This window comes from Ursus arctos, unplaced genomic scaffold, assembly GCF_023065955.2.
Source record: "Ursus arctos isolate Adak ecotype North America unplaced genomic scaffold, UrsArc2.0 scaffold_4, whole genome shotgun sequence".
NCBI lineage: Eukaryota > Metazoa > Chordata > Mammalia > Carnivora > Ursidae > Ursus > Ursus arctos.
Window position 1 is genome coordinate 40,012,874 of NW_026623056.1, and position 27,091 is coordinate 40,039,964.

Genomic DNA, 27,091 nt, shown 5'->3' on the forward strand with positions numbered 1-27,091 from the left:
TGATTACTCCTCTTAACCAAACATCTCATTTTCCCATTGGTGAGAAAGGCTGAGATTTGCAAAGCTCTGGGTCTCAAGAGGCGAAGGCTACACTACTCAACTAAGAGCAGAAACTCAGCGCTCCCTGGCTTTTAAAGGAAATGTCCGTTATAAATGTTTTCAGGACTTTACAGAGCTTCTTAAGTACATACAATGTTTGCATTTCCACATTAAAAATGTAAGGTGAAAAAGAGACACTTTTAAAGAACTAAGTCCAGGATATGAAAAGGGAATCGTGAATAGACACAACTGTTACTTTTCAAAGAACTCAGCTCTTTATTCAAACAAATATTTACACAATTGAGGGCAATGGCACCAGCGATATAGCCATTCTCTTAAAATAGTGGGCAACTCTAGAGGTTTATTTATCCCAAATCCAACTACTCTGTTGCTATCCGACCAGGAAGCAAGAATCCGAGTGCTCTCAGGGCAAAAGTTCAACCCTCTGAAACTGAACTTCATTTAGAGCTCTCCCAGCTGAATTCAGATAGTGTCAGAATCTCAGGGACATATCTCAAACGCCTAAATTAAGCCAAACTAGGAAGCTTAAAGTTACACTCCAATACTTGAAAATAAGTATCTGCAGCTTACGCATTTCTAGAATGAAGGGAAATATGGCTGACAAATACTTATACTAAAAGGATCCACCTTCGTATGCCTCGGTTCCTAGTTCCACTCCCAGCCGCGTTTGGCGGTGACAGTCGTGCGTTCTAGAACTCCTGAAAGCTACTTCAGAGCTGCACAAGGAAGACTTCTAGGGATCAGGGCAGGGCCGGCCGAGAGTATTTCCAGCCCCGGGCAAGTCTACCAACTTAAAAGGCTGCGGGCACAGCTCCCTCTTTTACATAAGAAAGGTAGATGCGCCGGCTCTGGAAGCCAGGTCGACTTTAGAAGCTCTTTCAAACAGAACACCTCAGCCCTGGAAGGGACAGCCTGTCAGCCTTTGACTCTCCTGGCGGTGGCGGGAGTTAGCCGGGTCCTCGGCGCTTCAGTAAGTGATGCCTGCTAGAGCTAAGTTAGTGAGTACCAGCACCCACCGCAGCGGCGCCTCCGCCCTGCCGGGCGCGGGTTGAAACAGGGGTTCAGAACCTTCCCCAACGCCTGCAGCCTCTATCTCTAGGGGTACGGAGACCGCCATACCACAAACTTCGGGGGGACCAAAGCCAAATCGGAATCTGAGGTTCCGCGCGGTTCAAACTTGCGAGCCCCACTCTTGAAAGCAGTGGATTCAGAAGCGCAGCTAGCCAGATATTTGGGAGCAGACGGGGGTCTTCTCTGAATCCCGCGCCCCACACCATCCAGCAGCGGACCTTCTCTTCTCTCCGCCCATCGCGACAAAGCAGCTCTCCACCGCAGATCCCAATCCTTCTCTGCTTGGTCATTCCAGAGTTCTGGGCAAAAGTTGCCTCCGGTCCCCCCAGATCCCGCCTGTTCCCTACAATCGCCTTGTGAGATTCTCCCCTACCCCGACGTACCCTCCCCAGGATCCTCGCCAGCAGGGTCCAGTCACCCCCTGGGGTTCAGGTCCCCCAAAGCTGCTGGGCCAGGGTTCCGCTAACCCCAGCCCGGGCTTTTGTCCCTACAGCCTGCAAGAGAAGCAAAGCAACTCCGCGTCCCCGGCACCCACTCACCGTCTCATCTTTCCTCGAGCCGCGGCACTCCACCGGCCCCGCCGCCCTCTCGCCTGGCCCCCGCCCTCCCGCCCTCCCTCCGGCCCCAGACCCCCGGCCCCGCCGCCAGCTCCAGCCGCAGCCGTCCGGCCACTCCGGACTCGCCGTGCGCAGTCAGCGCGCCCCTCCTGGGCTCGGGCGGCCACTGCCTCCTCTCCGCCCCCAGCCCTCCGCCGCGCAACCGGCGGCTACCAACTCGGCGCGGGGGAGGCAGCGCCCCAGGGGAGCGGCCGGGACGCCCCGAGCCGGCGCGGCACCCCCCCTCCCGGCGGGCCCCCGCCTCCCTCCTCACCTGGCGCTCCGGCGCGGCCGGGTCCCCGCGGCCAGGGCTGGAAGGCGCGCTCGGTGCTCCACGGCACGCTGTGCGGTCCCCCTCCGGCCGCGGTGGTGGGCTCCGCGCGCCTGGGTCCCGAGCCCCGGCCCCTGCGCAACCACCGCGGCGGGCACCCAGGGTCTTGGTGCAGTAAGTCGGTGTGCCGCCCAGCTCACCGGCCCTTTGCGGTTGGGGTTTCTACTGCCGCTGGCAGAGCCCGGCGGTTCGCCCCAACGCCCGGCGCTGGTTCTCAAAGCCGCCTTAACAGCAGCGCACTCGAGACGTTTGTGACAGGCTTTTTCTTTTCCTTTTCTTTTCCCTTTTCTCTCCTTTTCTTTCCTGTTCTCTTCTCTCCTTTCCTTTCTCTCTCTCTCTCTTTCTCTCTCTTTCTTTTTTACGAGCTGGAAGAAGGGCGGGAGGGTACACGTCCTCCGGTGATGATTTCCTCACCCGTTGTGAAGTTTCTACTGCGAGACGCCAGGTGACCACACCTCACCTGCTCCCGACGGTTCGCCAGCGGGCAGGTACCTGATGCGTCAGAAAAGCAGCTTGGTAAAATCAGTGCGGAAGGGCCTCAGCTAAGGGTTTAGGAGTCTAAACTAAATCATTCCGATTTCCTTTCGGTCATTTCTTTTGCCAACTTTCTCTATTTTCCAACGCATTTTTCTGAGTTGCGGCAACCAAGGAAAACAATGCTCGTGTGACTGTCCTCCGACGGTGCTTCCGAGGAAGGCAAAGAGATGGACCCAGGGCAGCCCGCACTGCATCTGGGCACGCGGGCATGTGAAGCTCTGCCAAGTTCTGAGCCTGTCTCTGGGGTTACAAAGACGAAGGCCCTCAGCCTGCAAGGAACCCGCAGCAGCAAGGAAGGGCGCACCATGAAATGCCAACTCTTTAATGTATGCTCGGTATGGTTTCGGGGAAGCTGTTTTAGCTCCCAGTGAGGATGTCTTCATCTACAAGTGGAGATGTAATGATACTGATATTGGAAGTCTTTTAATAAGCTTTTGGATAATGTATGCAAAGGACCTGTCACCATAAGTGCCCCCGCCCAGTAGTCATTCAACAAATGGCTTATTTCACGCACTTTTCATTTGTGCAGATAAAAGCCTGGTTTCTAATTTCGAGGAGAGGCTCGTCTATGCACTGCTTGGTGTTTTATAGGACTTTTTTTTTTCTTTCCTCTCTTGGCTCTTTGCCCCACAGAAACATACAGGAGCCAGCGGTTAAGTGCTCCAGCAGGTCTCTCTTCTCCCACATCATCAATTTTCTCCCTTTATTGGATCATCTCCATCAACATAAAATCATGTTATTTGTCCCGTCTTAAAAACAAAAAAGTCCCTCTTGAATCCACTTCCCCCACCAGCCCCTTGTCCTTTTTTTCCTGCTCAGCTACAGCAAAATGCCTTTAAAGAATTGTTAAGAAAAGCTGTCTCCAGGTCTGTCTTTCCTCCCATTTACTCCCATGAGGGTTTTGCTTTGACCATGTCACTGGAACTCTTCTTATTGAGACCAAACTCCTAAGTCAAAGTTTTTCAGTCTTTACTTCACTTGAACTATCAACAGCAGTGAACAGGTGATTATAATGGTTTTGACTTCCTCCTGGAAATGGTTTTGACTTCCTCCAACATCTTATTTTCATGGCATTGTTCCTAACCCATCCGTTGCTCCTTGTCAGTCTCCGTTGCTGGTCCCTTCTCTTCTCCCAGCCTCTGAGCAGTGGAGTGAGTGCCCAGGCTTCAGACTTCGGTTCTCTTGTCAATCCACACTCACTCCCTGGTGATCTCACCCTGTTTCATGGCACTAACTACCACCTATGTGGTAATGATGCCCAAATCTTACCTCCAGCAGGGCCATCTCCCCTGAACTGCAGGCTTCAGGCAACTGCCAACTTGAATGCATACAGGGTTCCTCCTACTTAACATTTCCAACCTTGAAGTCCTGAAAAGTCCTCCCTCCATCCCCCAACCACCCTGTCCCAACTGAAGTCTGACTCATATCAGGCCTAAACCCTTGGTGTCATCCTTGACTTTTCTTTTTCTCTTGCATTTCAAATCCAAGCCATCAGGAAATCCTTTTAGCTCTACTTTCACAATAAGTCCAAAATTCAACCACTTACCACCTCCACTGTTATCACCACCCAGGTCTAATCTAGCATCATGTCTTCACTTTGATTACCCTTGCCCGGTGTCTACTTTTGCCCCCACTGTGAGCTTTTCTCAACACAGCAGCCAAAGCAGTCCCTTTAAACATTAACACAGCTCATATCCCTCCTATCCTCAAAACCCTGCAGTGGTCTCCATCTCAATTGCAACAAAAGCCAAAGTCCGTAGAATGACCCAGAAGGACAATACATGATCTGCCATTCTCTGACCTCAGCTCCTATTTCCCTCACCTCACTCACTTAGCTCCTGCCACCATGGCCTCCTCAATACTCCCAGACTGGATTCCTAGACAGGTATGCTTCCACCTCAGGGCCTTTATGCTAGCTGGCCTCTCTGCCTGGAATTGTCCCCTCCCCCAAGGATCGTGCTCCCTCACTTCCTTCAACACCCTGCTCAAATGTCACCGCGTTCCTCAGGCCTACCCTGACTATTCTCTTTAAAATTAAACATGCGTTCTTCATACCAGTAGGCTTTCTTTATTATTTTATTGACAGAGTTTTTACCTTCTATAATATTATAAAATGTACTTTTAAAATTATATTTATTGTCCAACTCTCCTCACCAGAATGTAAACTCTGTGCAGGCAGGGATTTCTGTCGGTCCTCTCCAGTGCTACATCCCTGATGCCCCTAGAATGATGTCCACCCGGCATGTAGTAGGAAGGATAGCTTCGGCCCAGAGCACTTTGGTTGCCAAACATTTCCTTGCCCAGAACAATGCCACTCAACCAGACAGACGTTTTAGAGACAGTGGTTCTCCCCCAAAGTTCTGAAGAGTATGTTACCGACATACCACACCCAGAATGACCATAATTAAGTTAACATCATGTATATCTGAGGAAAAATAGCTAAGCTTCACTCAGAGCAACAGTTGCTGTATATACCAAGCACTCTCCAAATGTATTACAGTGTTAGTCAGTGTATTCCTGTGACAGCCCTATCGGGTAAGTACTATTACCACTAACAACCCTCTCAGGTAAGTACTATTATTACTCCCATTTGATGACTGGGAAAAAAATGAGGCACAGAGGAGTTAATGGTCACTCAGTGAATAAGTTGGTAGATTCGGAATTTGAACATAGGCAGGATGATTTTAGAGTCATGCTCTTAAATACTCCCCTCTACCGCTTCTTTAAGTAAGAATGATACATCCGGGGAAGTTTCTGGATAAAGATTAATTCATAATCACAAGGCAAAAAAATGATCCTCGTTGGCCTCCTCTCACTGCCTTGTTTTATTTGTTGACCTTTTGGTCTCTTTTACTTTAGCCAAGCTCCTTAGAGGCTAGAGGGGTCACTTTATTCATATTTGTGTGAACCATACTCTAAGACTCGATACTCCTCCATACCTGGTACTCAGAAGGAGCTGAAAGAGGATTCATTCGGTGTGACTTGTTAGGGTGACTAAAGCCACCAACGCTGCTCACTCCTGCTGCATTGCTGTGGTGTTCCGGAGCTCGCATAATGCCGCAGGGGCCTGGAGGCGAAGGTGCAAAGCTTAACCGAAATGTTAAATGCAGACTCCAGGCATCTTCAAACGTGGAGAAGGCACTCAAAATGTAACATGTAATGTTATTATGGAATACTTATTACCAGAATTTCTTTTTAGGTATGAAGATATTTTTTAAAAAATAGAAATTAAAAAAGAAATGAGCTCTTCCCTTTCACTTTTTCCATTTCCTGGGTTCTTTACAACAAAGTCCCCTCTTTGATCCCAGACCAGAGCCACACCTCACACTCTCTGCCATGTCCTGTTGTCCGCTAGGATATTGGGTTGTAAACTACTGCAGAACTTCTTTCCCTGTCCCCTTCTCGAGGATCTGTAGTGGTTCAATATCTGATCTTACTTTGCTGTATCCTCCCCTCAGGGAAGGAAAGGAGAAATGTTGCACAAAGTGATATTGTAAGTTACTTATGGATCATTCCATTTGGAATTAATTTTGCGGTGGTACCCTCTCATTAACAAAGACCAGTTGGACTTGATTAACCCAGGTCCTGAATCTGCCCATCTCTTCCTCTCTGTGTAGTGATAGCCTAACACATGTTTGTAGCTATTCACTTGGGCCATCCTCAGCCCCAGTCCAATTATTTGTACTGATGTTCTCTTTAATAATATGCCTATATAAAGAATCAAGAAGTTGTTATTTGCAGAGGGCAGTGGAACGATCATGGGTCTTGGGAGTCAGACAGACCTGGGTTTTAAACCCTGACTCAGTCCCATTGGAATTTGTTTTTTACTTTCATTGAGAAACAAATTTCTTTCCTGAAAAATGAGACTAATAACACTCAACTCATATTTTAATGAATGAATGTGATAAGGGCACCATGCTTTCCACAGGAGAGGGGTAGCACACAGGGAGCGTTCGAAAGTGCAGTGTCTTTTTTCTTTTTTAAAAAATAAAAATGGTCTATATTTAAGGTATACAACATGATGATTTGATGGACATACAGATAGTGAACGGATTACTACAGGCAAACTAACAAACATATCTTCTCACATAGTTACCTTATTTGTGGGGGTGATAAGAACACCCAAAATCTACCCTCTTATCAACTGTCCAATATTCAATACAATATTATAAACTATAGTCGTCATGCTGTGCCTTAGATCTCGAGACTTATTTATACTTTTAACTTCAACTCCATACTCTCTGACCAACATCTCCCCATTTTCCCCACCTCCCTGCCCCTGGTTATCACCTTTCTGCTCTCTGCTTTTGTGTAATCAACTCTTTTTAGAGTTCACATATAAGTGAGATAATGCAGTTTTTTTCTTTCTGTGTCTGCCATATTTCACTTAGCATGAAGTCCTGACCAAAAGAGAAGTTTCCAACCACACTTGCCTTCTCTTGTGGAACTGTTGTCAATGACATCAAGCATTTTGTTTGTGCTATCCTATGTAAGTTGAGTTCCCCATCATAAACTCATTTTAGAATTCAGTACTAGGATAAGTTTTCTCTCTCATAAAAAGTCGACGTTCTTTCATTTCTTAGAAAAGGTATTTTATCTATTTTCACAGTGGATTTGCAATCGTTGTTAAGGAGAACTATGTAAACCCATGTTTCCCTTTGTATCCTGGTTGCCAGGAAGCTCAAAGTCATTAAATGATTGTACTATGGAAATAAAGATTTTGCTTCCTACTATTTTTTTTTACATCTTTGATGTATTTTTATTCCAGTAACGTTACTGGATATTTGGTTTTTCAAATATTTTTTTCTCTGTTTCTCAAACATGTATTTAAATATATGAAGTATACATAACACATTTTTTTTCTGTTTCTCAAACATGTATTTTTCTCTGTTTCTCAAACATGTATTTAAATATATGAAGTATACATAACACATTAGCTCTTTAAATTAACGCCCTAAAATTAACCAAAGCTAAAGTGGACATTTATCCCTGTGTATGGGTTTATGTTCAAACTATTAAGATTGCCTCTCTAATTATGAGAATAATCTAAATACGTGTGGAACATCTGATTAATTTCTGCATCAGATGTTCTCTTTCAGCCCTGCCCCCAACCTTGTCTGTGAGTTTGTTCTGGAACCAGGCAGGAAAAGGATGCTGGGGTGTGTGTGTGTGTGTGTGTGTGTGTGTGTGTGTGTGTGTGACAGAGAGAGAGAGAGAGAGAGAGAGAGAACTTTAGATCTACCTATCCCAGCAATGTTTATCAGGTCCATTTTTCTAATCACTCAAAGAGCCTGGATTGGTTGACTTTTCCCGCATGGCAGACTTGAGTTTCTTTGTGCCTTATCAGCCCATCACAGAAAACAGCAGTACCCCGGGAATGCCGCTCCTGCCTAGCGCGGGAAGCTCAGCCTGTCTGCCAGTCCTCTTCGTGTTCCCTTTCATCTGACTCTCACCCTCTCTCCAGTTATCTCATTGCTTGATTTCAAATGCCCTCATGATATGCTAGGCTACGATATGCTATTTAATATGATAGGACAAGATATAGCATAATTCTTCGGAACCACGTTGGACGGGGGTAAGTGTTCAGATTGATGTGTGGGATCCAGACAGACCTCACTGCTCTAGAGACTTCTGACAACTCAGAGCAGAGGCCAGGACTCAGAACACGAGGGATGTTAAACAACAAAGGCAAATTTACTAAGCATCTGCTGTGCTGCTCACGATGTGCCTAGATGAGTGGAAGACGGAGCTAAAATAAATCATTTGTTACGTGGCTCTAGATAGGAGTTTACTACCAAGCATAGAACGGTAACATGGTAACATACTATAAAATCTACTCTAAAAAAAGTGATACAAATGGGTTCAGGGAAGGGGATGTCTCTGGCCAATGAGTCTATCAGGGAAGACAACACATGTGACCTTCCTATGGAGGAAGGGCCCTTCTAGACCAAAGAGAGAGCATTAACAAAGCAAGGGGACAGTAAGGCCAACGTGGACTAGGGAAGCGAAGAGTCACACAGGCTGCCTGAGCCCACGGTGCATGGATGGAAGCATGAGAGACAACACAGAGGAGTTGAGGCCAGACTTGGGGGGAGGGGAAGAGTAGGGCTTTAAATTTTAGATTTCATGTCTAATACCATTTTAATGAGGTCATTTCCTTGCTCTAAACTTGCCCTGGCTCCTCCTTGCTGGACAAATACAGGAAAAGCCGGCCGCTGTGTAGGAAGTGGACACTGATTATATGGGGCTAGGATGATAGAGAAAGATGAGCTCCGGCCACAGAGCTCCAGCCACTCCAATAAGGCAATAGGATTCTATTTCCTAATATGTTAAACAAAGCTGCCAATCCAAGTCAAGGCAGCTCAGTTGAATATTCATGAAAGACCCAGTCAAGACCCTGAGTCCCTCTGCCCACTCCTGACTGCCATTCTTTTTCTCATGTTATGATGATTCCACAGTTACGGATTTTAAGAGTCTCACAGAAATAAGCACAAACAGGTAACTTTTGGCTGTTGGGCCAAGTGTCGGACTGGAAATTCAATGATTTAATATGCCAGTGAGCCCGTTGTGTCACCAGGGGCTTGGGACTACTCGCTTGACCTTTTTATAATGTTTCACATTATGGGGATAATTGCACTGCTTCTCTCAGGGGAGTTGTTAAGAGAGCTAACAGAAACACTTGTGTCTAGAACCAATGCTGGCTGGAGATTTAGTATCAGTACTCAGTAAGATCTAAATGGTTGTTTGAGGCATTTAGTTCTGAGATGCAGACAGCAAAGTTTATGGCTAGTACAGTTCTTCTAGACTCATTTGAATTTCTGGCTATTGTCAAGAACCGAGTTTGTGTCAGTTATAATTATGCCTAAAGAAGATGGAAACAAACTGAGGGCTTCAGAGGGTAGGGGGGTGGGGGACTGGGATAGGCCGGTGATGGGTATTAAGGAGGGCACATATTGCATGGTGCACTGGGTGTTATATGCAAATAATGAATCATGGAACATTACATCAGAAACTAAGGATATACTGTATGGTGACTAACATAACATAATAAAAAATTATTAAAAAAAAAGAAGATGGAATTCATTTGCTGTTTCTCAAACAGAAAACAAAAGAAACTCTATTTAAAAGGTCCTTCTCTTATTGTTCATTTCAAGAGGTTGATTCCTGAGATATTGATCTTGTATTTATAAGATTGACGTAAGAAACTCCAGAACTTTAACATGGATAGATGAATATATTGTATCTCTAATACTAGTATTAAAGTTAGTTTTATACAAGTCTTATCAACCCAACAAAGTACAAGAGAAAAGTTACATACATTGAAATGAATTTGCTAGTCAAGAAGGCAAATATGGATACTTTAAAAGAAACATTTCTCTCCCCCTAGCCCAAGCCTGCTGGCAGAGCAGTAGCTCTCCCTCTGTTTCCCCCATAAAAAAGCCCAAACAAAGTCTGAGGATACCCAACAGCGGGGGTGCTGGGTAAGAGAAATCACCTAAGGGCTCTCCATTCCTCTCATTTGTTAACATTGATAGGCAATGTAATCGAGACAAGCCCTGATGTGGTTTATTGTTTTCCTATTACACAAGCTAGTTTTGTCCCCCATCCCATCTGGCTCCTGAAGTTCATCAAAGTGACTATCCAGGTGGAAAATTCCTTACACAGTCAATTTTGAAGGAGCCATATGGGTGGAGAGCAGCATTACCCCTAATAAATAACTCACTAATAATTAGTTCTCAAAAGAAAGTTCTAGCTCTCATGGGCTACTAGCATTTCATGTTAAATTCTCTAAGACTTCGTAAACAGTTGAATGCTTTGATCCTATTGGAAATATCAACCCCTTGTTTTCCATTCCAGCTGTCACAGTCCCTAGTACAAGAAAGAGGAGGGTTGAGGGGTGCCCAGGAAGGACGGTGGTGATCACATACTGTACACTTTACAGGGAGTCCCTTGGGCACAGCAAACCCAGCGTGCCCAAATCATCATGTCCTTATCCCATGTACATCCCTCAACCCTCCTTCTTTGTTATAGTCCATCATCAAATAAAAGTCACCCCCTTATATTCAATCATCCAATCCTCTCAGTTTGGAAAATGTCTTCAGTCTCATTTTCCCCAACCCCTAATACCAATCCACTGCCAAACCAAATCATTTTTACCTCTTAACTATGTCAGTAGTACTCTTTTCTCCATTCCCTTTGCCTTCATTGATCACTTGGCATTCTTAACTTCAGTCCTAGAGAAGGAGCCCAGGAGCAAGCCCAGGGCATAGGGGAGACATATTTTCATTGGACCTGGAGCTAGAGAGCCAGTGGGTGTGTGATTGGCAAGGCTCGCCCGAGGTGATGGAAGATGGAAGAGTCTAAAGGGAAAGCAGTTCGGAAAGAGAGTCAGAAACCATCAAATCCAAGACCCTGTGTGTTTGGGCAGGAGACTGGATGAGGTTATAGGGCTGTTGCTGAGTGATTATTCAGTATTTGAAGTTTGCATTTACAGCAGGAACATGATGGCCCAGTGGGACAGGAATAGGCAGACATTGGAATTGGAAGCTTCCAAATCAAGCCTCCGGTCTCAATAGCACCAACTAAAATTTATAATTATTTTATTTGTCCTTTTCTTTTCTCAGGTCCCCACTAAAATCTAAGCTTTGAAGACAGGGACCCCTCTATGTGTGTCACCATTATATGCCCAGGGCTTCCCACAGTACTTCAGGCATGATAGATACCATAACGGATTTATTGGGAACCACGTGAATTGGTCTTGAATACTGAAAATCTAATCTCATCACTTCAATGATTAAGAATTTTTCACTGACTCCATCAAACTTTAGGGTAAAATAAATCTAGAATCCTCAGCTTCGCATTAAGCAAATAAACAAAAAATAAGCCATTTGGTTAGTTCAGGTTATTTTCCCAGTGAGTAGCTTACCATTTCCTCCCTCCTCTCCCTGCAAGGAGGGCCGGTTTTGATCACAATACACTAAGTGCGGCTTTTTGCATGTGTCATGTTCATTACCTCTTTCTTAATAAGCAGCGATAGTTCAGGACACACACTTTCCAGAAAGCTTTTCCCAACTTTGTTCTTGGCCTTGGTCAAGTAAGAAGGCAGTGATGATTCATTTTGTGCCAACTTAGCGAGGCCATGGTGCCCGGGTTGTTTGGTCAAACACTAGTCTAGATGTTGCTATGAAGATTTTTTTTAGATAGGATTAACGTTTAAATCAGTAGACTTTGAGTAAAGCCAATTGCCCCCTATAACGTGATTAGGTCTCATCCAATAGTAGAGGGCTTAAGACCAAAGAATGAGGTTTCCCAAAGAAGAAGAAATTCTCCTCGAGACTACAACATAGAAACACTGCCTGAATGGCCAGCCCATGGCCAGCCCTAGGCTTCACAACCCCAGGCGACAATTCTATAGAATCAATCAATCCATCAATCTCTCTCTCTCCCCCTACTCCATATATATAGAGAGAGACAGATTGAGAGAGAGAGAAAGAGAGATTGTGTTTCTCTGGAGAACCTACTAATACAGGAGCTTTCTATTTTCACTCCTATGTCTAGAACTTAGCAGAATGAGTAAATGAAAAATTAAATCTAGCATGAAATCACCATCCGTTAATAGAAGAGGACTTTGCAGGACAGAGATAATGAGCTCATGGTAGGGAAACACTAGTGAGGATAACTGACACCTGGTCCCCAGCATATCCCTGAGTAGCCCCTCCCCTGCCCCCATCCCCCCATGACTTGATCAGCTGAGGCATAATCAAAAATAACGAGGTAAATGTCCATTCATTCTGTTTTGAACGCAGGGGAACCCATTACAAAGATTTCAACCTGCACTACCAACCCTGTGGATTAGGAATGGCTGGGTGGAGCCTCTGCCCTTCTCAAAGGAGGCGGCAAAATCCGCTGCTCTTCTAGAGAGCCTAAAAATGGGATGCCTTTCTCTGTGCATCCGGTCTCACCCCTTTTTTTGTGTGGGCTTTAATTTTTGAATGACCGATGAGTCACTGAAAAAGACCTCTCCACACCAGCCACTTTGGCCCGCTTGTCATTCAACCTCTGGTCTAAACAAACCTCACATGTCTTCAGTGAGGTAAGTAAGCACATGACCGAAGCTCTAGGCAAGGATTGCCAGCCTCCGGCTATTTTTCTCGTGCTTGCTGGACTTCTCATTTACACTGGAAAATGCCAGATCATTCCCAGTAGGCATGCTGGAGAGTAGGTACTGGTAAATATTTATTGACAGTCTCCGTGAATGAAGTGCACACGGAGAGTTCTTACCTGTATGCACGTCGGCAGCTCCCTCCTGCTTGGGCTTCTCTCCCTGGGTATTATCTTCCTCCATCAGGATCTTCTGCTGAATCTCTCCAAGGAGGAACTGGGATCGATGCCAGCCTGTACTCAGAGAGAAAAGAAGAGTACCATGACTGGGACGCCAAGGCGACCTCTGAAAACTGAAGGTCACCAGAGCTAACATCTGGGGAATACTAATGGCTGTTGAATTTGAAAAACAGACATCCTGGATCATCTTCTAATCCCACGGCTGACTATCCTTTAGAATGACAGACGTAAACCCCATCACTATCAACCACCACCAACAAAAGCACACTCTGGTGGGGGGAGGGTGCCCGAGTGGCTCAGTTGGCTAAGCGTCTGCCTTTGGCTCAGGTCGTGATCTCAGGGTCCTGGGATCGAGCCCCCATCAGGCTCCCTGCTCAGTAGGAAGTCTGCTTCTCCTTCTCCCCTGCCCCTACCCCTGCTCATGCGCTTTCTCTCTCTCTCTCTCAAATAAATAAACAAAATCCTTAAAAAAAAAAAAACCCAAACAGCACACTTTTAGGTGAAGTTGTTACAGATTTTAAAAAAACAGATGCCGGCAAACAAGTATGTCGATATTTAGACAGAAGAATCAGTTTCTCAGCATAGTTGTTTCAGCTTGTACTTATTTTCTATTTTTCATCCTGTGTTTTGCCAGCCATCCTATTAGGTACTTTGTCTTTATTATTTCTTTTAATTTTTATATAATCTCATATTATAGAAAAGGGAACTGATGTCTTTGTTCTTAAGAGGTCCCCAAGGAGGTCCTGACTGTAAGTCATGCCTTTCTCAGCTCTCACATGAGTCCAGTTTTCTCTGCAGACTCAGGGATGCCCCAGGAGATGATGTGGTCCCACCGTCATGGAAGGGATCCAATTTATCGTGCACCAACTATGCCAAATATTTCTCATCTAATTTTCACAGTGACTCTCAGGCTAAGTATTACCATTCCCATTTCACAGATGAAAGACCTAAGGCTCAGGAAAAATGAGACTTATTAAAAGTCACTTAACCAATAATGCATGTTATCTTGTAGGGTAACAACCCTCATCTACCATTTAGATGCTGAAAGAGTATCGGGTTTTGTTTAAATTATTCCTGGTATATTAAGGAGGATGGATTTTAATGGTGACAGAATTCGAGGCAGAGAGATCAGTTAGAGGTCTAGACAATATTTCTAAGGAGAGACATTAAGAAACTAAAGTCGGGCATCTGTTTAAGATAACAAGGTTCGGATTGTGATATACATATAGTTATATAGAAATAGGCACAGAGATAGATATAGATATCTTATCAGCACAGGATAACTCAAGATGATTTATTGGTACTGGAAGGTGGATTCTGGTGTGACTTTGGTAGCTGATAGATGATGACGCCATATCTAAGAATGGAAATACTGGAAGTGGAGCAGTTGTAGAGTGAGGAAGGGAATTCAATTTTGGATGTGTTGATTTGGAATATGTCAGCAGAGCATGCAAGTAAAGTGCAGGGTAGAGATCATGGCTAGAGGTGGAAATTTGGAGGGTCAGATCATGAGAAGTTTTGCTTTTCTCAAAATAGGAGGGAGCAAGCTAAGTTGTTTCTATGCTGAGGGCATCAGCTTTCCTCACCGATTTAACTGCAGCTCTGTCTAGAGTAGTCCTTGGCATGGGGTAAGGGCTCCAGACATTGCATCTTTTTCCCCACTCCTTTCACTGTCCTCCCTCCTGTCCCCACTCAGCACTCATCAAGCGCGAACTATTCACATACAGACTTCTAGTGTAGAACGGGTAACTGTAAAAGCAGACGAAACATACTCACCCAGCTCACTGAACTGGTTCTGCTCAGTCTCCTCCATGCGTGGCAATCATAGCAAAATGCTGGGGACCATTGATTTGATCACATGAAATTGTTCACAGGAAAAATTGAAACGAAGACCCTGAGTGCCTCCTTAGGAAACGGTCCTAAAACCAGCTTAATGAGGAAATACTAGAGACATTTCCACTAAGATTAGGAAAGAGTCAAGAATGCTTATGACGTCTACTAATCTTACTATCTCTACTACTAGCATTGAACATTGTTCTAGAAATATTGGCCAGTACAATTTAAAAGGGCAGAAAATAGGAGGCACAGGAATTGGAAAAGAAGTAAAACCATTTTCAGATGATATGATAGTTTACTCAGAGAGCCTGAGAAAATCAACAATAAACTAACACAAACAGTAAAGTAAATGTTAATGTGTTAGCACCCATTTTAGTTTTGTTAGTTTTAGAATAACTTCAAGCTTCAGAAAAGCTACCAGAAGAACACAAAGAATATTTTTCCTGGAACCATTCGGAAGTAAGTCTTGAATATGGTGCCCATCATTACTGAATGGTTTGGTGATGTAACCCTTCAAACAAGGACATTCTCCAGAAACTCACGCTATCAGGGTCAAAATCAGGAAATTATCATTGACACTAGCATTGAATTCACAAACTCCTTTCAAGTTTAATCAACTGTCCCAGCCGTATACTTTCTCAAAGCTAATCTAGGATCACGTGTTGCATTTTAGTGGTTTTATCTTTTTAGTTTTTTTTTTTTCAGTCTGGAAAAGTGTAGCACAGGTGGCCTTTCATAGACTAATTTACCTCCATCCCATCCCCTCTGTGCCAGGGGTGTTGGAAAAGGCTAGGACTGACCACAACCAAACCCCATCCTGCCAGACATATAAAATGAACCATTGCCTGAGTGTGTAGAGAAGCTTGGAAGTGATGCCCATGCTTTTATCTTCTTTTATTTTTACCATAAAAGTTTTAAAGCAGACTGTAAAAGGAGAAATAGGGTAAGCCATTCACTCTTTGCTGAATTCTTCCTTGATAGAATGTTCACAGGAAAAAATTGTCTCCTTTCCAAAATGGTTCTAGGACAATCTGTCTTAGGTTAGATTTAACAATACGTCTCTTAGGCTGTGTATTCTCAGGTCTGATTCATCTTCAAGTAAATCTCAGGTAAGAAGACTGTTCTTAGATTCAATTCTAAATAGGCACATAGAAAATACAACTGCCCCCACTGTGTTAGATACGAGTTCTAGGCAAGTAAAAAACAAAACAAAACAAAACATTTGAATCTGACTTTGCTTCCAAGTTCTTTTGGGAATACTTGGAAATCTGTTAGATTACCACTAATCCCATGGAATGATAATTCAAATTTCTTTCCATGTAGATCCTACAACTACTTTTCCATAATTATCTTTTTTCTGATATCAAATCATTAGCTTTCATCGATTATCTAAAGGCTTTTGAAAGCGTAACAGGTACATAGGTAACCATTGTGCTGTGTTTGTTTGAAGAACCTTTGTCCTCATTCACTTACCCAGATACATTATTGGATATTCCTTATTTTTTGGGGTCTAGACAGTTGCTTGAGCCAGTGTAAATGATCACGGGGAGAGTTCCCAGGTTTTTACAGCAAATTCTAGATTTCCTTGAGTGCCTGGAGTCCATGCTTTTCCAAGCCACCTCGGTGAAAGTATTTCTGAACGTTGATGCTCTATTATCTCCTCTCTTTGGTGGCAGAATAACACCCCCCCAACACCTACTTTTTTTTTTTTTTTTTGCTACCTTTCTTTGTGGGAGCCATTTTTTCTCAGAACAGGTTGGAAAGAAAGAGAGGGATTATGGATTATGGGAAGGGCAAAATTTCTCTTCCCAGTGGCCTGTAGACAAGACCACATCATGGAACTTTAAAAAAATACAGATTCCTTAATATCAGCCCAGACTGTTCCTTGACTGGCATTGAGAAGTTGTGCTCTACACATAGTGTAAGCACAATGATCCTTAAGAAAGCTTAAATGAGTCTGGAAAATGATGCTCTCAACAGCCCCTTCTTAGCAAGCTGTGGCTCATGTTAGCAGATGCATTTAGGGAAACATCTATTTAATTTTGTTTAATCCAGCATTTCTCAAATTTATTTGAGTATAGGAAGTATTTTTTTTGACACAACGCATCACTCTAACCACCCCAAAAAGCACAAACTTTGTGAAATATTGTTATGGAAAATACAACTTACCATGTCACTCCCTTTTTATTAACAAAACCAGCAACTCTGAGGTTTGGCAACTCGGTAATGCACGTAACTATGCCTGCATCTAACCTAAGAGCGATTGTCCTAGAACCAATTTTTTCCTGCAAACATTCATCAGGACTGTTATAGAAGCTTTCCTAAGGCCTTCATGCTCAGTACTATTCTCTGGCTCTTCCTCTGCTCATTCCTAAACCTCAGATGTTAAAAAAATAATAATAGTTATAAACATTAGTATGCAATGATGGGCACCTGGGTGGCTCGGTCAGTTAAGCATCTGCCTTTGGCTCAGGTCATGATCTCCAGGTCCTGGGATCGAGCCCCGCATCGGGCTTCCTGCTCAGCTGGGAGTCTGCTTCACTCTCTCTTTCCCTTTGCCCTTCCCCACTGCTCATTCTCTCTCTCTCAAATAAATAAATAAAATCTGAAAAAAAAGTTAGTATGCATTGATTGCTGCCTATGTGCTAGGTTCTGTTCAAAGTACTTTGCAGGTGTTATATCATTCAATCCATAGCCTTACGGAGTAGGTTTTATTATTATAACAATGTTATAACAGGATACCAAGGTACAGAGAGATTAAGTAGCTAAACCTAAGAAAACGGGCAGTTAGTAAGTAGTGAAGCGAGTATTACAGACGTTAATCCAGGTGTTCAGACTCTGAGCCTGTAGTACTAAGCACACCTTATGCTGCTTGAGCCTTAGTCATCGGTCTCTGCTCCCTGCTCCTGCTTGGCAGTCTCATCGAGTCGAAGCCTCACCTTGTCCACGGCTTCCTAAACCTTTCCCCCAACTCCTGTTCTCTCCTTTGGGCCACAGACCCACTTCACTAACTGCTTGCTAGACATCTCACTGGGAAGTTTTCCCTGGAAGCTCAAACTCAATATGTGTGTGTGTGTATATATATAAAATGTCATCTGATTTTTGTTAAAAACAGAAGAAAAGCCCAAGTGTCAGAAAGGAAAAACACTAAAATTAATGCTGTACTGCTGTTTTCCTCTGGAAACTGGGAATTTTGGCATCATCCTGGTGAAACTAGTCTTCATGAATGTATCTATCTCCACCTTGAACTTACTGACATTTATAACGTGGGGCGTTTCTATAGTTACATCTGTGTCTATATTTTTATCTATATTCAGAGCGTCTATGAGATCTGTAGATCTGTCTAGAAACATGGACAAATAGAGATGTCCTGCCTGCATATTCTCATATGAAATAATCAGCATTTATTCAAATTTAGCCTTGAACAATACTGGGTATTGGGACGTATTAAATACAGGGTAAAGATACTATAAAAATGGATTCCGCACAGGGTATCATAGTGGTCTGTTATAGAGCCAGGGTTCTATTACAGGATTACTGACTGTTTCTCCAGACGGATTTAAATTGATGACTCTAAGAAAATTTTTGCAGATGGGCCCCTTCTATCTTATTGACCCTAGAAATGCTCTTATCACAGCTCCTGGGAAGATCTCATTTCCCTGCACGGCTTCAAAATGCTTTGGGCAAAAGAGATATTATGTATTTTATTAAGTGAATATTATCTCCAAAGCCCACTAATGAATTTTTTTAATACACGAAAAGCCTCTTTTAAAATCTGTTCAATATTTAATACACATTGCCTTGGACAAGTATTAAATAATACATCTGAAATTCTAAAAATGCACATGCAAAGTTATCTGCAGAAGTAGAAGTCCCCACAATAGTTGTAATTCTACTGTCGTCAGTTTCCTTTTACGTATCCTGTCCCCAGTAGGTTCTGAACAGACACAGGGGTAACAAAAAACCATGGCGTGATGCCTTTCTTTTCTTTTCCTTTTTTCTTTACAAAGCAAGAGGAAAGTTATGCGAGTATGTTAATTGCCTGAGATCTCACAGCCCTTCATGCTGACAATGATATTCTTAGACCTTAGGATGTATTGACTCTGTTTGCTCTTTTCTTTATTCATGATATTTAGAAACAAGCCATTTCTACATACCCAAGAAGTGTGTGTATGAATATATAACATATACATATATTTTAAATCACTTATGAATTTATAAGCTATCTCATAAGTTAATAGGAAAAAATACAGCATTTCAAGTAAAGACTTCAGATTGCTTTAACACTGTCAGTTTCTTTCTTTCCCAAACAGAAGTACGGACTTGGTTTCCCTACTTGTCCTCAGACAGTATATGCTGCCGAGCTATTCCAGAGCGAAAACTATGGCCTCCTGCTATTGGTCTAGCCGATGTACAGGAACGAGAGGAGGAAGAGAAGCTGCTTTTTGGAAACCAGGACCAGTGCTAACGATGTGGAGGCTCCAGGTGCCTCCAGATCCTAGAAGCTCTCTGTGCCTCATTTAGCTTACTCGGGGGAGCGAAATCACCAATTCCTCCATGATAGCTTGGCTTCGTAACGGTTTAAAAAAGTTGAAGTTGGGAATAGCCCCTGAATCTGAATCTGTTAGGAATTGGAATCATACCTAATCCATTTCCTTTGAATTGTTCTGTCAGCTTGGTGATGAGAAGATACAAGACAAAATGTGGTAAAAATGACACAAAACAGAACTGCGAGTTTAAGATCTAGTGAAATAACGTGAGTAGCCTTCAAGAATTCAGTTAAATAAAAACCAAATGGAATTCTTAGAAAGGTGAGATGTCAAGATTTTTTTGACTTCAAACAAGAGAATAATGGAAGATGCCAGAATCCAGGATAGGACAGAAGTAAGTATGATGCCTTTCTTCAGGGAAGTGGAACTGTCCATCCACTAATCTGAGTTGTTTTTCAGCTGTGGTGCTGGATGTGAACAACCTATGTGCATGTTTTCACTCTCTCCCTCTCTTTGCCAATGGCAGGCCTTTGCAAGATGGCGCAACGCGGACAGAAGGAGAGAAGATAAATAACTCTCCAGTGGTTTCCATGACCTTTATCCTTAGTATCTTGGCTTTAATTAATGCTGGTGATAGGAGAAGAGAAACATCTTAAATTCTGGATGAACAGTCATTTAACTACTCAGAAAATCATTTGAAAACTAGAAAAAAGATTGTAAATATTTGTCTGTTTATTTTGCTCTCATAACTGAGTTCCCTTTTCTCTACCTAAGAGAAACAACCCACTGGATGCTGACTGGATCGTGATCTCCATTGGATCACTGCGGTGTATTCATCCTTATATTTTACACCCCTTGGCGGGGTGCCAGTGAATACTTGCTAGGTTTCATTGAATTGATTAAAAGAGGAGGTATACTCTTTCAGAAACCAAAACAATTTTAAAATCTTGGTAAGTAGTTTATCAACGTACGTTATTTCATCTGTGTTCATAGGTCAACTGAAAAGGCAGAATTAGAGAGGGAAGTCAAAAGATAATTCACTGACCGATATGTAATTTGGCGGTATCTTTGTAATCCACTCTTCCTGTCACTTGCGGGAAATACCGCCAGCGTATAAATCAATCAGTGCCCATGAGGCTGTCCGCGAAGGGAGCAGAGAGCAACATCCCCTGGCCCCATGTTTACCAGTCCAAGTGACATCAGCGGCTGTCACCCTCTGGGCGTCTCTCTCCCACTTGACTCACTGACCCAGAGGAGAAGGGGCAGCTCTCCCAGTGGTGCGTTTGGGAAATAAACTGGCTCTGCATAGTGGCTGGAAGCCAGCCAACAAACTTAAGAATTACACATGCTGGTGTGCGGGTCCACACTCTCCGTTGAGGAAAGGCAAGTTCTTTATCGGGGAGCTGTGTGGCCACTGGCAGGTAAGTCTATCTATGGAGTGCAGTTTTGAAGTCTGTTGTTGTCTTGTCCCTGAGCCACACCCTCCCTTAACAGCTTTCTCAGTTATGAAGATGACATTTTGTCTCCTGCCAGACTTCCATGTCTACCTGAAAAGAATGTTGCCCTCTGGTCCCCTTCCAGCCCTACGAGGGTACTTGGCTCTAGCAAGTCTACAAATCTATATACTTCGCATCTGGTTATCGGATGCATAGTCATGTATTTGTTCATTTGGCCATTCCTTTGGAAATAGTTATTGAGCCCCTAAAATACGCCAAGTATTATGTATGGTCAGCTCCAGAAGGAGCTCACTGTGCTGTGTTCTTATAAAGCAATTTGACAAGTGGGTGAGCGCAGAGCTTCCCGGGAGGTAACAGAGTCCCAGCTGAGTTGCTCAGGTTTTTGGGTGTGTTTTCTTAACTGATATCCTGATGAAGTAGGATTTGGCCAGGAGGTAGCCAGGTCTGGTCTACCCAATCGCAACTGGAGTTGAAGGGGCGAGCAGGGGCTCAGTTCCAGGAGACCGTCCTCAGACACCATAGTAAAGGCCCTGGACTCTGCATAGTAACTACCAAACCACTGTGTTAGAGAGCAGAGGGGTGATAGGGTCGGGTTTCTGTTCTGAGCAAGGCACTTTGACAGCTTGGAGGGTGGACCTGAGAAAGACAAACGTGAGGAGACCAGTTTGCGGATGGTTGTAGGTGAGAAATTACAGAACGCGATTTACCAGCACCTCTGCTTAATTTTGTTTTCTTTTCTTGGCAAAGCTGACATTTTGTAGGATGAGCAGTAAGGGAAGAATCCCCACCTCTGGTGATGATGATGACGACGAGGAAAAAGCAGATGATGATGATGATGGCCAACACTCACTGAGTTCTTGCTATAAAGGCCATGAGGCTAAAATGCTTTTGTGCCTTAGCTCACTTCATAGTCACTAAAAATGCATGCTAGAGATAGCATTATTCTTTTCCATTTTACGTACGAGAAAGCGAAAGTTTACAAGGTTAAAAGAACTTTTCCAAGGGTACACACCAGTGAGCAGCTGACCTGGGACTTGAACTCCAGCCTGAGTTCACCTTCCGTTCTGATAACTCTGTGCTTTATAAAAAGCTTCACAGCACTTTACCAAGCGCTTTCTTACACAATGTCTTACTCCAGCTTTACCCAGATCCTTGGGTCAACTTTAAATTCACTCTAAAGGGAGTGGTTTATTCTCATTTAATAGAATCATACGCTCATGAAAAACGTTTGTGATATATTTTGAAATCACAAAATATATTGCTCATTATTTGTACATAGATAATCAATTTAATGTCTTCTTGGCCAAATTTTAATAGTCAAATGTGTTCATCTTACCATCAATTTAAAGGTCGACTTTAAATAAATATTCCGTAAAATATAATTAAAATATAGCAGGAGAAGTGATTTCTGTTTTGTTTTTGTTTTTGTTTTTGCTATAGATTATTCATTCAGCAACTACTGGCTAAGCACCTGGGATGTGTTATGCACTATTTCTTTTAAGCGTATGGAAGATAATAGCCAATAGAGTTGCTCTATCATGTACAGCTTCATTTAGCATCATTATACAGAGGCCCTCAATGTCTGCTTTCAGAACAAAGAAAGCAAAGGAGTGCATTATACAGGTCGAAGCATCCAATAAATTAAATTAGTTTAATTAAATCATTCTACTACCTTAAATTTACTATTTTTATTCCTTGGAGATCTTTAGATTAGATTTTTATTCCCACCCATATTAATAAGGTAGAGGTGATTGAGTTGCTTTGTTTCATTTAGCATTGGCTTACATAAGTAAGATAGACATTTATTTATCTAGGGTTGTGAGTGCTTCACTGTTTGTGTTAACATTACTTATTCCAAATATTCTAGATTTAGATAGAAACTACAAAGTGCCATTACGAACAACTCGTCGTTCTCAGTGAATGAACTTGTGCTTGTTACAAGTGAAGGAACTACTGAGGAAGAATGATTCCAAACCAGCCAGCTAGCCCTGACTGGAATCAGTCCTACACTGAGAAATTATAGATATATAGCCCTGGTTTGCTCCCAGAGATAGGCTATCTCTCCCAGAAGGTTCTGGTTCTCAAGCTTCACTCCCTGCCCCCACCCTCACCCCCTCACCACATGACCACACCTCCCTGGGCAGAATTGCCAAAGGAATGTGGGATGTCAGAGTTCCTTCCTTGGCTAATGGGCCCAAATTAGGGCATCAATGTTAGGCTTTGAGGATTTCCCTTAGTTCTAATGTTAATCACGTTTTCTTGTGTCCTGACTCTACCTATTTGAGAGAAAACACAGGATCCAATTCTTGTTTAAGCTGCCAAGATTTCCCAGTGCTTAGGCAAAGAAAGGAAAAATGGTGCAAGTGTTGAGATGACCCATAGACTTCCGAAAACTGCACTTTCTAGACACGAGTAAGGAGCATGTAGGTAAGTTTATCCCCAATGTGGCAGGTTTATCCCTTTGAATAACTGGATAATTCCAGCAAATACCATATTGAAACAGTTTTACCTGGTGGTATATTTTTGAGGCTTTATTTAAAAGACTATCAAAGGGTGCCTGAGTAGCTCAATCCATGAAGTGCTGACTCTTGATTTCGGCTCAGGTCATGATCTCAGGGTCCTGGGATCAAGCCCCAACTTGGGTTCCTCACTCGCCAGGGAGTTGGCTTCAAGATTCTCTCTCTGTCTCTCTCTGCCCCTCCACATGCTCTCTCTCTCTCTCTCTCAAATAAATGAATAAATCTTAAAAAAAATAAAAGACTATTCAACAAGACAATCCAATATTCAGTTTTCTAGTATATTAATTATAAAGAACATACTAAAAAGAAATGACAAAAAATAATTTAAAGATAATCCAGATTTTATTCCAGAGAATTCTTTCCCAAATTAAGCTTCTTAAAACAACCAAAGAGAAGCTAATTGATTGTATTTCAATCTCCGTTTCCTTTTTTCAGCTCCCTTATAAGCTAATGATTTTAGTGAGCCAAAAATTGAGAACATTCAAGTGAAAAAAGTTATAATAATGTGGTGCTTAGGGGTTTATTTGAAAGGAAGTGTGGTTTAGTGTGTGCTTCCAGTGGAAGATATCTATTTATCTGACTCTACTCCAAGCATTTCCCAGTCCACTTGGCTTTATTAAGAGTTCAAAAACATGAGAATCTTTTGAAACTAATAACTTAATGTCTCTCTTCGGGTCTCTCCTTTCGGTGGTGTAAGAATCTTCATACATCATCAAAGCACAAGTACGTGGACACAAAGTTGGGGAGCTGGATCCAGCTCTTTAGAGAAAATCTCGGCCTTTCGTTGTTTGTTGAATTGTTCTAAACTGATTTGTATTTGTGACAATTACTTACGTTATGGAAATTTGTGGGCTTAAGCAAGTCTTTTCTTTTTTAATAGTTCTGTTTTCTCACCTATGTTTTAATGATAAAGTTAAAGCTAAAAAAACACCACCTACGCCTTCTCCGGAGTATACCGTGGAGTAGCTAGTCTTCGAATTTATAAAGAAATGTTAAGTAAGAGGAGGCTATCAAGAGATGGCTCAGAAAGGTAAGGTGTCTGTAAGGAGAAATATCAGGAACCAATCTTCCATGGTTTCGAGAACACCCAGACAGAATTATTCGTGCATCTATGACTGAAAAAGCTTTTTCCCCACATTGTAACTATTGTAAAATGCCCAGTATAGTTTACATGTATTAGGATATTTTCAATCACATGCCCATCAAATTGCTATGAACAGTACGAAGTCAGTGACTTACGTAACTGGACGTCAAGGACTCACTGGGCTTCAGCTGGAGAAGCCTGAGGGGTCTCGTTGCTGGGCTCTGCTGAACACAAGCTTCATCCTAAAGACAGTTTTCCTCATAATTGCAAGACGGCTGTCAGCTACAATCAGGGTCATGTGCTTTCCCCTCCACGTCTAGCCTAAAGGAGACTGGCTTTTTGAAGGGTCCCGGAGGACAAGGAAGCTTTTCTCCTGGAAGTCTCTAGCAGAAGCTCTTTGAGCCCTATCTGTTGGATTTGGGTCACATGCCCACTCTGGAACCAATCACAGGAGGAAGTTATGGGATAACCTTTTGACCTCTCAGGCCACTGAGGGACATGGGCTGTGTCAGAAAGGGATGGACACCTAAACTGTATCACAGTTCTCTTGGAAAGGAAGAAAGGACAGCGAATGCTGAAGGCCACCAGTAATGTCCACTCCAGAGATCCTGAGAGGACATGGCTATACAGGAAGTAGAAAAACCATCATGACCATTAATATACAGTAAGAAGCTACCAAATGCGTCAGATAAAAGATCTATTTATAAGAAGTCCTGCTCCTGGTTCCCGGGGACCCACACTGCTGACAGCAGGCCTGGCAGACAGTTTCTGGTCCAGGAGGCTGGAGGGAAATGCGCAGACCAGCAGACGGGTTGGGAGATGAGAGCGTATGGCTAGGATCTCTTTCTTCACTTCTCCCAGAGAGGAGGGAGCATGGTTACAAGTTGTCTGCACATGGGGAAGTTAACAAAGCGGCAATTCTGTGCCTGACTGCTCTGTTCTCAAGTATCACATCGCACGTGAGGATCCTTCCTTGTGCTCAAAACCTAGAATCGTGAAGACAACGAGATGGTCGGCAGCCAGCAGCCCGGACCAGAAACAGCCCTATTTCCAGACAAGATCACAATCTGAGGCACTGGGGATTAGAACTTCAAATATCTTTTTAGGGGACACAATTTTCAACCCTTAACAGGTTGTCACGTGAAAGTAAAAGTGGTACAGATTAGACAGTCCTAAAATTTAGCTTTGTTCCACATGGCACAGACAGACTCAAAAATTCCCACTCACCCCAGGAGGGGTGGCGAAAGTTCACTGAGAGTCACCAAGTGAGGACAAAGTGGCTCTGGAGTGGGGAGTTGCAGAACCAAACATCTGAGGTGGGACCCATTAGGGAAGAACAGTCAGACCTCAGGTGGGATGCACATCACCCCTGAGGCAGGGCTGAGTCACCAGGAGAAATTCCTGGGTCCAGATGAGCTGAGACGACTGACCATAAATTATGAAGTACACCAGCTGTGGCTTTCAGCAGCAGATGCCAACGGAATTGTCAGTCTAGGGAACAGCTGAGATCAGCCACTCCAAAAACCCAGGCAGCACAGGATAGGTCCTAGAATCGTGCCTCCTCTCAACTACCTAGTGCTACCTGTCCTCACTCAGATGCCATCTTGGAGGTTAATAGGGGGAGGAAATGGGGCTCTTTTGTGAGTCATCCAAGCTGAAACGAGTTACCTCAAGAGACAGATAGGTTGAAGATTACTGGGTTGAATAAATGTCCACACCATTCTCCTCTCCCCCTTCCTCCCATGCACACACACACACACGCCCGCACGCCCGCCTGCACACACTGCTACCCAGAAGAAAGGGAGCTGGTGAGGAACATCAGGCCAGTTACAGAGAAACCAAGAAGACACATTTTCTCTACATCCCTTAATGAAAAGTGAATCCAGCATATATTCTCCATTTCGTAATGGCAACGTCATTCTAAAGATCCAGAAGATGTTAATACATGCTGATGGTGATTTTAAATTTGTCTCTGATTTAAGTTTGCCGTGAATGCATCAGTCTCCATGCAGGTGTAAAGAAACAGGCCTTTGCTGGGTTTATGAAAGCCTGGTGGACTCGTGTCCGTGCGTGCCCAAGGGCTAGTCAAAGAACTTTGTGCAGACTCTACTCCACAGTTGTAGATGGCAGGGCGAGTGGCTACTTGACAGAGGACCCATGAGATCCACGATTATTTGCCTTGGCTTCTTATTATCCACAGACGCATGATCCACTACTCCTTCAACAATAACCAGCTTCTCTGTAACCGTTGTGATTTGACGAGGCTGTATTTGAAATTTCTGAATTGAGTTGATTCAAATGACATATTATTGGGAAGTCTCTGAAAACGCAATAGCAAGCATTTTCTCAGCCGCAGTGGCCCAGGGTACAAATGGGATACACATTGCAGAACGTGTATTCCCTGTCTCAGCTCTCATCCATGGCAGCTGCTTGAATTGCAGCTCTATATGTTTGTTTTTTTTTAAGGATTTTATTTATTTATTTGACAGAGATAGAGACAGCCAGCGAGAGAGGGAACACAAGCAGGGGGAGTGGGAGAGGAAGAAGCAGGCTCATAACGGAGGAGCCTGATGTGGGGCTCGATCCCAGAACGCCGGGATCACGCCCTGAGCTGAAGGTAGACGCTTAACCGCTGTGCCACCCAGGCGCCCCTGCAGCTCTATTTGAATCAAGAATTCTGGTCTGGGGTGATCCGGACACTTCATCTACTTCCTGGCTCCTGAGGCCACCTGGCTGCAGGTGACCCTGGAAATCGTGCTGCTCGAGCAC

At 43.5% G+C, this 27,091-nt stretch overlaps 1 protein-coding gene across 25 annotated transcripts in view; it reads right to left on the reverse strand.

Moving 5' to 3' along the window:
• PHLDB2 (pleckstrin homology like domain family B member 2) overlaps positions 1-27,091 on the reverse strand; it is a 209,545-nt gene that overhangs the window by 101,233 nt on the left and 81,221 nt on the right. For 21 of the 25 annotated variants that reach the window (XM_048215211.2, XM_057306819.1, XM_048215208.2 and 18 more), the window contains exon 2: positions 12,877-12,990. In XM_048215211.2, the coding sequence (XP_048071168.1) occupies positions 12,877-12,940 (64 nt within the window). In that variant the 5' untranslated portion in view covers positions 12,941-12,990. Of the gene's footprint in view, positions 1-1,670; positions 1,742-12,876; positions 12,991-27,091 lie in introns of those variants that run through there. The other 4 variants (XM_057306811.1, XM_057306810.1, XM_057306809.1 and 1 more) reach the window with 4 other exon arrangements.